General features: G+C 56.2%; 4 protein-coding genes across 4 annotated transcripts; 2 read left to right on the forward strand and 2 right to left on the reverse strand.

Annotated features, from left to right (window-relative positions):
- Positions 1 to 1265: 1265 nt before the first annotated feature.
- Positions 1266 to 2558, reverse strand: TRIREDRAFT_65965 (uncharacterized protein; the record flags this gene model as incomplete). The annotated part of the gene is made up of 3 exons (XM_006967500.1): positions 1266 to 1731; positions 1825 to 2029; positions 2117 to 2558. 3 exons carry the CDS (start codon positions 2556 to 2558, stop codon positions 1266 to 1268), a joined length of 1113 nt encoding a protein of 370 aa, XP_006967562.1.
- A 2188-nt stretch (positions 2559 to 4746) lies between these two features.
- On the forward strand, positions 4747 to 6414 carry TRIREDRAFT_80252 (uncharacterized protein; the record flags this gene model as incomplete). The annotated part of the gene is made up of 2 exons (XM_006967397.1): positions 4747 to 5420; positions 5548 to 6414. Exons 1-2 carry the CDS (start codon positions 5142 to 5144, stop codon positions 6412 to 6414), a joined length of 1146 nt encoding a protein of 381 aa, XP_006967459.1. The 5' UTR covers positions 4747 to 5141.
- Positions 6415 to 8876: 2462 nt separating this feature from the next.
- TRIREDRAFT_65945 (uncharacterized protein) lies at positions 8877 to 10315 on the forward strand (the record flags this gene model as incomplete). Its single annotated transcript, XM_006967398.1, has 2 exons — positions 8877 to 9869; positions 10007 to 10315. Coding segments are annotated over 2 exons (1302 nt in total), but the record flags the coding sequence as incomplete, so codon positions are not given.
- A 424-nt stretch (positions 10316 to 10739) lies between these two features.
- Positions 10740 to 14111, reverse strand: TRIREDRAFT_50491 (uncharacterized protein; the record flags this gene model as incomplete). The annotated part of the gene is made up of 3 exons (XM_006967501.1): positions 10740 to 13625; positions 13694 to 14008; positions 14079 to 14111. Coding segments are annotated over 3 exons (3234 nt in total), but the record flags the coding sequence as incomplete, so codon positions are not given.
- Positions 14112 to 15480: the final 1369 nt, after the last annotated feature.

Here is a 15480-nt window from a genome sequence, read left to right on the forward strand (position 1 = left end):
GTTTTGCCCTGCTTTCACATGCAAAGTAGACGCAGGCCGAACGTCAACCCTAGCATACGTCTCCTTCATCGTCGTGAGCCGCCTTTTGGCGAATGCTATCAATGCCATCAACCATTGATCGGTCACTGACTTCTAGAAAGTCGCAGACGAAATAACAAAGAGCTGGCTCTGTTATCAAAACGTTGGGGTTTCTGCCAAGTAGCGTATCACTTGTGTGCTCGTCATTGGGCACGTCAAGGCATCGCCGACTATTACTACCAACTTCTCTCCCCTATTGCTACATGTCATTTTCTTCTGCCGCGTTCTTTTCAGCTTCTCAGCCCTTGCATCCGCAACTTCGCCGTCCGCACCAGAGTGTCCCGCGTCTATCACCGGAGCCCTGATCAGGCCGCCACCAGGGGCTGGTCGCCGACGCCACTGTCCGAGGGAGAAGTGTCGGGAGGATGTAATAATGATAATATCGCGGGACGAGAAGCTTCGTACTGTACAGGCTGAAACCAAGCCGCTTGTGAGACAGTGTGCTGTCATCGACGAGGTGGAGTAGCATTTACACATCACTCCCCAAGCAGCGAGGCGTGCAGCTTGACATTACACGGGATGCAGGAGGGCTGTGGCTAACCATGCGGCCAGGATGCTGCTTTCACCGCAAAAAGTCTCAGAACTGACGTTCTCTGCTACTACCTACCTGCCGAGATGCAGGTGGATCATGGACGAGTGTTCTCGTTGGCCAATTCGTATAGACGGATGCGCTTAAGCATCGTGATCCGATGGTAGCCCTTCGCTCCCGCCATCCTGGCTTGATGCTGTGACAGAGCGAGCCATGCTCATTATGACAAGACGCGGAACACTTCCCCTAGTGGCCTTGGGTTGCAAAGCAGTGCCTTTGCTGTGCATTATGGTGTAGCGATCGCACCACGTACAGTACTCGTATGAGGGGATTCACCTGAGAAGAGCGAAGTAGGGGCAGACAGTAAGAGTATCTTGGTGGAAGTGCACCATGATGAGCAATCAGGGAGGTTGAGGTTTCCAACCCCATCTGCTCATGATAGCATACTTTTTCGTAGGTCTTGATGAACATTGTGCATGCTTTGGGAGGACAACTGATGAAAGCACATGTCGCAGTGTGTTTCTGAGATGGGCGTTTCCACTTGCCACCTTGCATTCAAGATGCCGACCAGCCAGCACATCTCTTCCCGTCACATTGTCGTACTGCGGCTACCCGCACACCATGGTACATGTACATGAATCGCCCCCTCCCTCCTGTTTTACGCCTTCTGGGCGTAAATGATGTGAAAGGGCATGTACATGAGCGGAGCATTGTCAAAGTAGGCCTGCCTGACCTCGATGAGGAGCATCTCGACCTGCTCGCGGTTCCAGCCGAGGCCCCGCGTCAGGGGCCCCAGGGCAATGGCCTGCAGGCCGTCGAGCAGGATGGTGCGCCAGTAGAGGCCGACGGTCTTGAGGACCTTGTTCTTGGGCCAGGTGCCGATGGGGACGTGGAGGACGCGCTCGGTGACGTTTGCGAAGCCGGCGCGGCGCATGGCGTCGGAGAGCTTGGCGTCGGCGACGGCGTCGAGGTCGATGCCCAGGGCGGCGAGGCCGTCGGTTACGTGCTTCCAGAAGCGGGCGACGGGGTGGTCGGGGGGCATCTCGCCGTTGCCGCCTGTGAGGGCACTTCGTGGCGTGTGATGGATCTCTTGTAGCTCGATCCAGCCGCCGAATTTGAGATGGCTGTGGTTGTTTCTCATATGCTTGCTTCAGTAGATGGTTTCTCGTGGAGTGAGGAGGACAAGCAAGGGAGGGGGGGGTTGGTTGGGAGCTTACTCTAGGGCTGTCCGGAGAAGCGTGTCCCAGTCTCGGATGGCCATGACCGTGTGTCGAGAGTGGATGTAGTCAAAGTGGTTTCGCGGATACAGCCATGGCGATTCCACGTCGTCGACCATGAAGCGGACGTTGGGTGGCAGCCAGTCGGGCTGGATGGGCGACAGATCGATTCCCAGGATATGGGCACTGGGGAATCTGTCTCCCACTAGCAGTTGATCACAAGGTCAACATACCGTTTCGTAGAGGCAAAACAAGGATGGGGGATATCGGACAGAGCAAGCAAACAACTTACTTTCAATCGTCCAGATGCCCGTCCCCGTCCCAATGTCGAGAATCTCCTGGGGGTTGTCGCCAATGGGGGCAAAGTGCAGTTTCTGGCTGCACAGGAGCTTGACCATGGCGTGCTTCATGTCCTCCCTCTCCTGCTCGACGTCGTCGTTGGGGAAGTTGTAGCTGCCCTCGCGGAAGCGGTGATAGCGCCGGCCGTTCTCGTACATGTAGTCGCGGACCGAGGACATGACGGAGGTGCTGGCGGAGCTGGCGCTGTCGCTGTCGTAGCCGGCGTCCGAGGCGGAGTCGTCGGTTCTGCTGTGGACGCTCTCGGCCAGGTCGGCGACGATGGCCTCCTCGGCCTCCTCGAGGGCTTCGCGGGAGAGCTGGTACTGCTCCGAGGCGGAAAGCTCGGGGAAGATGGAGACGCCGTTTGGGTGAGTCAGGAGGGACGAGATGGACATTGGTCTGGCGGGACGGTGGGCTGATGGCGCGGGCTGTTCTGGGCAGCTTTCGGTTGGTTGTGCTGGGGGTCGGTGGCTCGAGCTGGGAGGTGATGCGATGACGTTGCCATGAGCGTCTTCGTGCCTCTCTTCATAGGAGGGTGTGTCTGTCGGCTTCCGTTCTTCAGTGGTGTATTGTGCTTGTGGGTGAGGCTGTTGAGAGCCAAGCTGGTGACGAGCCTGGGCAGGGGCATGATACGGAGGTCTCGACTCTTGGCGTGTTAGAGTATCGCCTGTAGGACTGTGTCTGGTAGCCTTGCTGGGCGTTGAAGAGCTGGCTGACTGGTTGGCAGCACCCATCGTGTCGTTGGAATAAGGGTCCGGTATCGTATAGAGAGTCGGGTCGTTCAGGGCAGCTTGCAAAGGTCGATCTATGGCCAGTCGGGATGAATTGAATGAGCACCGTTCTTGTAATCTCTGTATAAAGAACGATAATATAAGAGAAGAAGAAGAAGAAGAAGATGCCAACGAGAGACGGCGAAGATGATGATGCAGCCGTGTGAAGAAGAAGCACGAATTGTCGCTTATTAGTGGCCTGGCCGTGAAGTGGTCAAATCATGGACAGATGCGGTACGCCCGAACGTGTATTTGACCTCTTCACAGCATTTGGGTCAGAATACGCAGAGATTCTCTGCATTCGGGGAGATGCTGGGGACGGCCACAAAAAAGAAAAAGAAAAGAAAAGAAAAATGTCTCGGCGGAAAGATTTTGCTCGTCTTTGGAAGCCAGTGTGTGTGTATGCGTGTGTGAAAAGTGTTTCTGATGCTACCTTGCCGGAAGATGAGATTGGCTGCGGGATGCCCAGGGTATGTGTGCACGACTCAAGGAAGAGCTGTAAGGGAGACCGGAAACAATAGACATCCAAAAAAGTATGGATATGAAGAACAAGATTTTGATATGGGTGGCCGTCTTTAGAATTATTTCCCTGTAGTTTCTTGCGCCCCTTCTGGTGCAGAGTGTCGACCGAGATTGTCAAATCAGAGGCAACGGGACAGCAGGAGGAGGAGAAGGGAGGGAGGGAGGATGGAGGATCGCGGCTCGGCTTGCATTAGCAGACCGGAAGAGTTCCGAGCTGGGCCGCTAACAAGCTTGACAGAGACAGGGCGTCTGGTGTTGGAGCTGTCTGTAGTCGCTCGGCTGGAGGAGAAGTCAGGAGGCAAAAGGCAATGCCAGCTGAGAGAAAGGCTTCGGCGCAGGGTTGCTAAGGCGAAGTAAGGTAGATTAGTGAGTAAGGTAGGTAGGTATGTAGGGTAAAAGGGAGGCGGAGGGTTTTCATGGTCTGTGGCACTTGGATTGGCGCCCATGCGTGACCCCCTCGGGGACTTGATTCGGGTGATCCGTGCTGGAGATGCTGCTGCGGTGGTGCCAACAGCCAATGTTGGGAGGCTGTGATGTGACAGAAGAGGGAGAGGGAAAGGCTGAGGAGTCTGTTGATGGACGCCGTGAATCGGGGCGTTTCATTGGTAACGTGGGACGGAGATGGCTTCCAATGGGAGAAGAAGAGAGAGAGGCCATGGAACCAACACACACACATGACTATCACTTGACTGTGAAGTGCCAACTGCGAAGATGTGCGAGCTACTACTACACTGATACTGTCCTTTCGGCCATTCAGACACGTCGGTTGATGTTGTACTGTACAGGGAGGTATGCACATACATGGTCAACCAACCAGAGAGGCATTGTTCCTGCAGAGGACCCTATCGAACGCGAATTCACCCACTCACAAGGCCTCAGTGAAGCAAGATTGAGTCTGAGTTTTGTGTCCGTCCAGTGCTCGAAATCACGCAAACCATGAGCTTACATACTACAGTTTAAGTGTGTTTTTACATGGCAAAGGCCAACAGTCAAAGGCGGTAAGTACATGTGATATCCTCATGCTCAATCATGCAACGTTTGGTTTTGCTGTTGGCGGGGGAGGGGGCTTCCAGTGGCGGCGGATCCTCTGCTAGCAGCCAACAAACTCACTGATCATGCTCCGCAAAACAACATTGAATGCTACCATCAGTGAGTGAATGAGTGAGGTGAGTATTGTGACTTAAGTAGTAGGTACTAGGTGTGAAATGAGCAACGAACTGAATGAGTCCACGGCCTTCATCTCGATTCGTCTCTTGTCCCACATCGTTCTTCCCTCATAATATCACATGCGTCGCTTAAGAAAGGCATATCAGAGATCACCTACCCTGAAATCCGCGTCTTGAGCATCTCGGGTGCTTGGATCGATGCATTTAACCTTGGGCGCATTTTCATCTCATTCATCTGAGGTAGTACTCATAGTTTCGGCAATGAGAGCGGTCATGAGCTCACAAGCCCACTTTTCCCAACCGCACCTCGGACAGCTAAACCACAGCTCTAGAGGTATTAACGGCAAACGCTGGCTCATGGTATATCATCTTCTCACTCAACACCGGTCTTCAACTGCAGAACTCTCTCTCTCTCTCTGTCTCTCTCTGTCTCTCTCTCTCTCTCAGTGTATGACGAATTTTCACGACGAATCTCACTCTCGCATCTCACCAGAGCCGATCACCACCATCGACTCACTGCATGTCGTCGCGGACCACGAAACGCCCTCGCTGCGCGGGGAGCCCGTCCTTTGACCCAGATGAAGTCATCCAGGACCTCCCGAGGCTGCAGCAGGCCCGCGAGCTGTTGGCGGCAAACGACCTGTACAACGCCAGCCGCGTCCTGCTTGGCCTGCCCGAGAGGGACACGTTTACGTATCATGCCATGACGAGTGTCACGCTGGCCCAGGTGCAGCATGTCGTCGAGCTGGGCGGAGTCAACGGGCTGCACGCCTGGTATCGCGACGAGGATGGCACAGCTGTAAGATAGAACCGCCTCTCTCTCTCTCTCACCCCCTCTCCCCTTGCTCTGCTCTGCTCTGCTCTTGCTTTTTGTGCGTTAAAAAAAACATGAGCTGAAAGCAAAGACTCGGTGACGCGCGCCGCAGAGAGAGCCGCCGCCGCCGCCAGACATCGAGGCATACATTGCCATCTTCGACCCGGCCACGGCCACGGCCTCTGCGCTCAAGAACTTTGCGACCAACGCGAAAAAGGCGTCGATCCGGTCCGAGGCCGCCGCGCACCTGGCCGAGAAGCGATACGTGCACCCTGCGCTGGCGTCGCGGCTGACGATCCCCAAGTGCAAGCAGCCGCCGCCGAGCCAGAACCCGTCGCTCGACTTTTGGGCGTGGTCGTGCCGCAGCCTCGAGTGGTGCGGGCCGTGCGCGTCGTCGGAGCGGGTGGCGACGAGCCACCATGTGCTGCCCATCCTGATGCACCACTTTGGCTGCGCGACGCCGTCGCACGAAGGGCTCGAGGTGCTGCGCCTGCTGGCGGACGGCCGGCCGGTCGCGGACATGGGCTCGGGCAACGGCTACTGGACGCTGATGCTGCGGCGCTATGGACTGACGGTCTACCCGGTGGATAACATGCAGAGCGAGTGGAGGGTCAACTGGGTCGACGACACGGTCATCATGGACGGCGTCAAGTGGCTACGGAGCAGGGACGGCGGCAGGGGCATGGTGCTGCTGCTGGTGTATCCCGTCGTCGGCGGGGGCGTCGGCGGAGGCACCGAGGGCGGCTTCACCAGGGGCCTCGTCGACGCCTTCCAGGGAGACACGCTGGCGGTGGTCGGCACGCAGAACGGCAATGGATACACGGGCTTTAGGAGCATGACGATGGACGTCTTCATGCAGCGAGAGCATCCCGAGTGGACCAGGGTGGTGCAGATTCCCCTGCCAAGCTTTGCGGGCAAGGACGAAGCGCTCTATGTCTTTCAGCGAGGCGGACGAGCGCCCAGCAGCGAATCCAGTTGAGGTGATGGTCGTGGTGGAGGAGGAGGAGGAAGTGGAAGTGGAAGTGGAAGTGGAAGTGGAAGTGGAAGTGGAAGTGGAAGTGGGAGGTGATGTAAAAAAAAAAGGAAAAAGGAGTGACGTGTCCAAGGACGCAAGGAGAGGGAAACGTCAAGCTGTGGATTGGGTGGGCAGATACATACATAGATCAACAGTTGTTGTATGGAGAAGACTTGTATGTGATACGAGTAAGGTGGGATATGGATGGGAACGAATCGAGTCAGTCAGTGGTTGAGCCCAAGAGAGCGCCTACACACTACCACAACCATGACGGACGAGGAGTTGCTCCAGACTGGCAATTCGCTTCTCATGTGCTCTCAAGATGAATGATGTGCACCTTCACATGAAGAAAGTCAGTTATGGTCGTCTTTTCTAGTACTAGTAGCAGCAGCAGGACAGGGCCAGGTTCAATCTGATTGAGCAACGTCACTGAGCAGCAGCAACAACACAAACAACAACAACCAGGAACTCAGATGCCGCCTTTTCGGCTGCGTCCGAGGCGCCAAAACGTGGAGACTTGGGCGAACGAAACCCAACAACACTTTTTGATGCATGTGGCTCAATCGCCGATATGCACGATGACCGAGTAAGCTTACTTGTCCTGATTCACGGGAGCTGCGTGTCGCCATGTGCTCCGTTTTTGGTACCTGAGCCTCACCAAAGAGGGGATCTAGGTAGGTAATCAAGCGGGGACCAAAATAATAGGGAAAAGTGCAATTTTGAACACCCAACGCATGAATTATACGCACATCAATGGTGATCTGCTGATCGGCCTCTGTGTGCTGATATTATCGAAATTGTGCACTTATTTAATTTGCAGTCCCTGTTTTTTTGGTCTCCGCTTGGTAATGTAACTGACTGTCGTCATGTTGGAGACTGAGGCACGCGCGCAAAAAGGAAAAAAAAAATAAAAATAAAATAAAGATGAAAAAAAAAAAAAGGAAATGGAATTGAGGCTCTGCAGGATTGTTTGCCACTAATAGCAGCTTCGAATCCTTTCCTTTTCGTTGCTTGTATGGTAGTATGTCGGTGTAGAGAGAGCGGACAGGGCTGGTTTGATGCCTAACCGTGATGAGCAGGTACGGATACGACGAGGGACGCGAGAGGGTGTCGTTTGCCCACCATCTCTCGGTATATCGTAGGGCTGGTGAGAGGAAGTGTTGTGAACACGAACCTCTCTGAAGGTGACGGGCTGGTTTCACGGGGCTACTAATGGCAGAGTGTTTGACGATGCTACTACCTAGTAGTAGTACCTGTAGTAGGAGTAGTAGATGCATTCTTAACTCTGGAGCGCGCGCTTATGAGCGTCATTGTGTGGATGGTTTGCTCTCCCACTTGTAGTAGGTCAGTACATACCTAGCTGGTATGGAGGTAGCTTAATAGTACTTCAGGTCGTGATAGCTGGTGGCTATCCATTCCCCTTTGTCGTCCGTTTCTTCTGTCATCAAGACACGGAAGAGGCAGCGCAAGAGCGCGAAACCAGGCATCACGGCCACTGCCCTCTTCCGCACAGTGTCCATTGATCCATCCATCTGATTGACACAACAAGCACAGGCCCGAAGGATTCCTTCAGCGCTTCCTCAGCTGCCGCACTCCTGCAGCGGACTCTGCGCTCTAACCGCTGTAGGGCGTAGCGCACATGCACGTCGCCTGGACCTCGCTAGCAGGTGCATGAGAGGGTGCTGTTCCATGGGACGTCCTGGAGCGGCCATTGATCAGTTGATGGTCCAGCTGTCCGGGTCTTTTTTTCTTCTTCTTCTCTCCTCCCTCTCTTCCATCTCTTCTCCTTCTCTTCTCCTCTTCTCTTCTTCCTTCAGTACCTCCTCTCTTGCTGCTGCTTCTGCTGCTGCTTCTTCACGCCGTGAAGCTCTACAGCGGTTGGTCCGCACTAACACGCAGCACAACGAGCCTCCCCCCATCACCAACCCCGAAAGTCAACCGCCTCCTCCTCTTCCCCCCTCCTCCAGACGCCACCCCGCGCGCCTCTCCCGCTTCTCCCAGCCTCCATCCAGCCAGCCATGGACCATCCTGGCGCAACCATCTCCTTGTCCTCCATCACCAATCCCAGGGCCCGGTCCCGGTCCCGCGACGGCCGCTTCATCGACGAGCCCCGGAACTCGCGCCCGTCCTTTGGCTCGCGCGAGCCCAGCTACGTCTACCCCGAGGAGGACCTCGACGGCCGCCCCGTCTCCCGCCGCAGCCATGGCCCGGGAGGCTCCGGCGGCCATCTGCCCTACCCGGACGACGACCTGGCCTACGGCGCGCCGCCGTCGCCCTCGCGCCACCACCGCGGCTCGCAGTCGGTCGACATCCGCAAGCAGCACTCGGACTCGGACCGCGACGACTACCGCTCCCACCGCCGCTCAAACACGCTGACCGTCGACGCCGCCATCCGTGACCGCTCGCGTTCGCGGTCCAGGGATGGCCGAAGCGGCGGCCGCGATCGGTCCCCCCAGCCCCCCGTCGGCCGCATGTCGTCGCTGACGGTCAACACGGGCCGGGCCGCCGCCCTGTCGCTCTCGTCCGCGCCGGCCTCGCCGCTGCTCGAGTCGTACCACGGCACCTATCAGAACTGCTCGCCCATGCCCTCGCCCCTGCTGCTCGCGTCCACGCACCCGTCGGAGCTGCCCAGGGTCATCGACGCCCTGTCGCCGCTCTCGGACGGCGAGGGCGACGGCACCAGGCTCAGCCGGCGCGCCCGCTTCCACGACGCCGTCGACATCGCCTCCCGCCTCGCCCAGGCGCTCAAGGGCACCCACAAGCCCGACGTCGGGCCCCTCATCGAGATCCTGCCCAGCCTCTCGCACGAGCAGGTCATGGAGCTGCGCGCCGAGTACAAGCTCATTGTCAAGACGGGCGCCGACCGCAAGGGCGTCAACATTGCCAAGCACATCCGCGCCCGCCTCAAGGACGAGGACCCCCTGCTGATGAAGGCCTGCTACGCCGTCGCCCTCGGCAAGTGGGAGAGCGAGGCCTACTGGGCCAACTTCTGGTACCAGGGCGACAAGACCCGCCGCGAGCTGCTCATCGAGTCGCTCATGGGCCGCACCAACGAGGAGGTCCGCCGCATCAAGGACGCCTTCTCCGACAAAAAGTACGACAACAGCCTGACCAAGTGCATGAAGACGGAGCTCAAGGAGGACAAGTTCAAAAAGGCCGTCCTCATGGTCCTCGACGAGCGCCGCATGGAGGAGTACGACTACGAGGGCCGCAGGCTGCCGCTCGACTACAAGCTCATCGACCAGGACGTCGCCGACCTCTACAAGGCCGTCAAGTCCGACAAGGGCGGCGAGACGCTCATGATTTCCATTGTCGTCCAGCGGAGCGACGGCCACCTGCGTGCCGTCCTCAAGGAGTACGAGCACCAGTACCGCAGCAACTTTGCCCGCGACGCTCTCAAAAAGAGCAACAACCTTGTGGTATGTCCTTTTTTTTTTTTTTTTTCCCTCCCAACAGATATCCGTGACACACACACACATACACACACACACACACGTAAAAGATATATATACAGAGAAAACATAGGCTAATCAAAAACTCGTCGCACATTCTCCAGGGCGAAGTCCTCGCCCACATCCTCAACGGCGTCATCAACCGCCCCGTGCGCGACGCCCTCCTGCTGCAGCACGCCATCACCGCCTCGCGCAAGGACCCCCTCCGCAAGGAGCTGCTCATCTCCCGCCTCGTCCGCTACCACTGGGACTCGTTCCACATGCAGGACGTCAAGAGGGCGTACCGCGAGCGCTACGGCCAGGACCTGCAGGACGCCGTGCGCGAGGCCACGGGCGGCCAGCTGGGGCTGTTTTGCAGCGAGCTGTGCATTGCGAGGATGCCGAATGAGATTCGGAGAATGGACAGCAGGTGAATTTTCCTCTCTGAAAAGGAAGAAAAAAAAAAAGAGAGAGAGAGAGAGAGAGAGAGAAATGGGTGAAAATCTTGCATACAATGTTGTTGTATACATGGTATGGCGTGTATGTAGAATTAGATGTTTTGATGATGGGATGAGATATGGTAAATTATTTACTTGAAATGACTGGTTTATGATTTCCTTGTTCCTGCATCGTTTCGAGTGCTGGTGGCTGAAACTGATACAATAAGAGACGAAAACATGAAGAGTGACATGGAATGACATCTTCACTGTCCTGATGTCGCAGGATACAATAACTTGCATCTATACCTACCTATCTGGAATATAAGCTACAAGGCATATAGTATACATACATGTACATCCAGATCCGGGCTCACCATTCACTCTACCACCCTTCTTACTTCTTCCCCCCTTTCCCTCCTTTGCCCCCCTTGCCCTGGCTCTTCCCACCACCACCACCTTTTCCCTTCCCACCTCCGCCGCCCGAGCCGCTCCCTCCGCTCGCCCCCGTCATCATGACCCGCAGCTTGCTCACGGGCACGCAGTTGGCAATCTCCTCCGGCTTGAGCCCCTTGATGAGCTCCACCTCCCGCGGCCACATCTTCTCCGTGTCCCGCGCCGCCTCGTCCACGACGCCCTTGCGCGCCGAGTCCGTCTTGAGCCGCTCCAGCACCTCCTTGATCGCCTTGCCCTTCTTCACCGACCCCGGCTGCAGCTTGACCTTGTACTTGTACCGCACCAGCGCGCTCCACGGCGCGCACACCGGAATCACCTCCAGGATCTCGTCTCCCGCCAGCGGCGTGCCCACCAGCGTATCCAGGTTCGTCGCCCTCTCGGCTTCGTCGGGCTCTTGCACGTCGAGGCCCTCGTTCAGCATCGCGCGCCGGAGCTCCTCCTGCTCGGCCACCTCCTTTTGCTTCCGCTCGTGCTGAGCCCGTCGGCGCTCCTTCATCGCTTCCAGCTCCGCCTGGCGCTGCGCTTTCGCGGCGGCCTCGGCTTCGGCCCTCTGCCGCCCCACCGTCGCTCCGATCAGGGCCTCCGCTGTCGCGCGGTCCTCTTCGTCCTGGTCTTTGTATTTCTGGGCAATCTTCTTCGCCTTTCCTTTCTGCCCGCGTTTCTGGCCCCTTTTCTGCGTCGCTGCCGAGGAGGCTCCCGTGGCAAGTGAAGTGGTATTGGAAGCTCGGGAAGCGGCCTTGGAAACTTCAGTGCCCGACTCAGAGGGCGCTACCTCGTTCTCCTCATTGTCATCTTCCTCCTCATTTGCTCCCTCTCCTTGTTGCCCTTCAACTGCATCCTCAGATGGCGGCGTAGGCTCATCATTGCCAGGCTGGTCGCTAATCTTAACAGCTGACAATTTGTCTGCCGCGTCGTCTGCCGTCTCCTCACCAATGCCAGAGCTTTGCAGAGGGTTAGCTCGCTCCTCGTGGCCAGGCTGGTTATCTTCTGGCTCAGAGTCTGAATCCTCCTGATCGTCAATCCCCTCGGTGTTTTGTGCCTCTCCTTCGTCCCCGGTTGCAGCCTCTGTAGCTGTTGAAGAGCGCCCATCGTGAACTCGGTGTTTCAAATGGTTCCCCTTGCTCTGCTCGCTGATCTTAAACGCGAATCCCAACCCAAGTAGCAGTTGAGTTGGAGGGAGGTAGTTCTTCTTCCCCTGAATGGTAAAAGTCCCAGCGGGCAATATATCTCCAGAGGGGGTTGTTTTGGATACTTGGTCCGCATTCACCCACCATGCACCCATGCCGGCCTTGGAATCCCACGCCTCAGAGGTGCAGACCGACAGTGACCCCGCCTGAGACAGAGTCGCCGGAGGAATGGGGGCATCCGGCATGTTCGGGTTGTTCTTGATCACGATATTCGCAGCGCCACGGATGTCCGCGTGACAGTAGACGTCTCCTTTCCGCAGATATCTTCTGTACAGAATCTCGCTTTGCTGAGGGTCTTTTCCTCCCAGAACCAAGTAGCCATCAGAGGAGATGAACCAGAGAAACTTTTCAAACCACATCTGTTTCCGAATGGGCTGCAGAAGCGCCTTCTCTTGCTTCAAGCCCTTCTTCAGATCCTCGGCGATTTTCTGCTCGGTGCTCTTCAGAGCTTTGGTCGCTTGCTGCTGGGTCTTTTCTTGCTTCATGGCGGCTGACCTTCGCTCTTCGTAGTACTCTCTCGCGTTGCTCCAGGGGCTCATGTTGAGAACAATGTCCACTGTGAGAAGCTTGTCGGTTTTCTTGTCCTTGGAAGTGGCTTTTCCGCCCTGGTCCTCTTCCGAATCGCTATCGTCCGTTTCAAAAGGATTGTCCTCTTCTTCTTCTGCCTCATCCTCGTCAAATGCTTCTTCTGCGAGGAGCAATGTGATGGTGTTGTCTGCTAGCTTCAGGGGCAGGCTGATGATCTCGGCCACAGGGTTTTGCCGCTTCTTCTCTCGCTCAATGAGCTTTCCGATATCGACCCAATCCATGCCTTGGGCGAGCAGGCCATTGACTGCGTCCATGGCTTCCTGCACCCGCTCCACATTTGCTTCAATCGCAGCTGCTTTGCGGTAGTTCATGGCCTGCGCATCCTGCAATCCCTGGATCCGCTTGGCCTGTTCCTGCCTGGCCGCTTCGAGCTTCTTCCTAGCAGCTTCTTCTCTGCCTGTCAGACGAGACTCTAGCTTTTGGCCCTCCAGGGATGAGAAGAACTCGTCAACCGTTCGGTTGTATCCATCAAACTCTAGTACTTGAATAGACGGGTCGTTCTTGAACTTTTGAGGCACAAACGGGTGGAAGTCTTCGTAGAGCAACCCTTCGTGCTTCTGGGCTTGCTCTGCGTCGTCGGGTGCGCTTGAGGGGGTTGTCCTCCTTTTCGCAAAGATGTAGCCCTTGCAGGTGGACGATGCGATAATGTTCTCAACAACATCACGAGCTTCGGACAAGTGGTTTACCAATGCATCCAGTAGAGGCTCATTGTCAACAATATCAGCCGGCTTAGCGGAGATATCAAAGTTGTTTGCCTGAAGAACGTTCTCAACCAGGACAGGGGGCAGCTCTGTTATAGAGACAGCCAATGCTTTTCGCAAATCGCCCCCAGATTTGCCTTTGGTCTTCTTGCCAAAAGTACTGGCCAACGTGCTGGCTTCGGCTTTTTCAGCGGCAGCCTTGAGGGCGTCCTTTACCCTTTCTTTTGTCAAAGCCGGGATGCCACCATAGTTTTGCCTATTCTCCAGAGAGTACTGCAGGCCGACCCCTTGCGCCTCTTGTCCATCTCCCTCACTGACATTGCGAGATATAGCTAGGATCTTCAAGTCGGCATCGGTGAGAATGATATTTCCGCTCTACAACATGATTCTCAGTTAGTCTTCGGCCAGAGAGAGGACATCCTAGCGCACAGCAATCGACGTACGGCAAAGAACTCCAAGAACAGGCGGTACTGGCCATCGCTAAACTGAAACTCGAGGATCCTGTCGGTTCCCACTTGCGCAACGGACGTCAACCGCCGGGTCTTGAGATATTTGCGCAACCGAGCGACGAAGGCGGACGGCGCGGCCGCAGTGGTTCGGGCGAAGTCGGTCAGGTGGCAGCGGAAACCATTGTCGATGAGCAGCTGCTGCTTGTTGTCCGGTTTGGCGAACTTGAGGAGCAGGATCTTGGACGAGAGGTCGTAGACGTTCGAGAGTCGCAGAGTCACCAAGCTCGCCTGGAGCTCATGCGCAATGACCTAAGAGGGCAAAGTATCAGGACAAACTGTCAGCAAGCACTAACTGCGGACTTCGTTCAATGCAAGGTACCTTGACATCTAGAGACGAAAATCTCTGCTTCATGCTGGTGATGTCGGCTGGACTGGGAAAAGTCTGTAAATCGTCTACCGTTACCTACATATAGTAGGTATCAAGGTATTCGAAGCTCTGGTGGGAAATTCAATCGGCCATCGTGGGGCAGGCACCTGGTTGGCCGCGGGGCAGCTGTGACGACATAATCATGGGCATCACGTGGCTTCGCCGGATGCGCAGCAGTTGCGAGAAAGAGAAGGAGCTGGGCAGGCAAACGGCCCAACTCAATATGATTACATACCTATCGCAAGGAGAGCAAACTTCGATAAAGCATACCTACCTAGACATACTGCTACCTACCTATTTATGATCGCTACGAAGTACAATCATCACCAAGCTTGTACGAGAGAATGTCCCTGCGGACGAATCTCGGTGCGTGCGAAGTGAGTTCAGTAAGTGCGAGTGATGATACATGATGCCCCCTGCATGCCTACTTTGGCCAGTGTTGGTTGTGTTGGGCTCACGGGATAAAATGGCAGGTCGAGCACCGCTTGTGCACAACATTGGCTGCGCGTGCATGCCAACGATGACAGCTGACGCTGATTCGCAGCGCGCTCACCAAAAGCACGTGCAAAAACGAGCAGCTCGAACGAGGCCGGCAAAGGGACAGACGCAAGCCCTCTTGTTGACCCTGTCAACAGCGGGAATTGGGATGAACCTCCGGCTGACGGATTGCATCCACTAGTCAAGGCCGGCATGCAGTCGAGAAATTAGCCTGCAAAAGGTGAGACACTCTGATACGAGCGAGGAACACTAGAAGTTGCCCAATGTGGACATAACAGTCAGAGGAGGCTGGGGATATTAGTGATGGGCTGTCGAGGCCAATTTCTCTCCTCGCTTCCCTCCCTACAGCACTTCGGCCAGCCAGCCACGGGGACAGCTCAATTGACCGTCGCGAACCCTTCCAGCGGCAAAAACGAGACGTAAGCTACGAGGCAGGCCGGAAAAAAGCAAAAAGAATCGACCACGCCAGGAGTCGAACCTGGAATCTCTAGAGAAGGTGTTTCTCTGGAACCGAAATCTAGCGCCTTAGCCATTAGGCCACGCGGCCGCACCCGTGAATTGGTGTGACGGGTGCTCCAACACGATGAACAAGGCTTCGACTCCGTCCGGGCAAACCTCTGGGGAAATCAGCAGCTGAAAGGGCTCTCGACCGAGGCACACGCGGCCGCGATTGGACCCGCCGCGTCAATGTCGCCAGTCCGGTCGAACGCGCAACCGGGCTGAGCAGCTTCTTCCTCGGTCCACCCCCAAGAGCATCGCGATTCGCGAAGGGACGCGTCGCAGCACAGCACGGACCTGCTCCCTGCCACCTTGTTGGATGGATGGATGGATGGATGGATGGATGGATAGGTGCTTG

This window comes from Trichoderma reesei (assembly GCF_000167675.1).
Source record: "Trichoderma reesei QM6a unplaced genomic scaffold TRIREscaffold_17, whole genome shotgun sequence".
NCBI classification, from domain to species: domain Eukaryota; kingdom Fungi; phylum Ascomycota; class Sordariomycetes; order Hypocreales; family Hypocreaceae; genus Trichoderma; species Trichoderma reesei.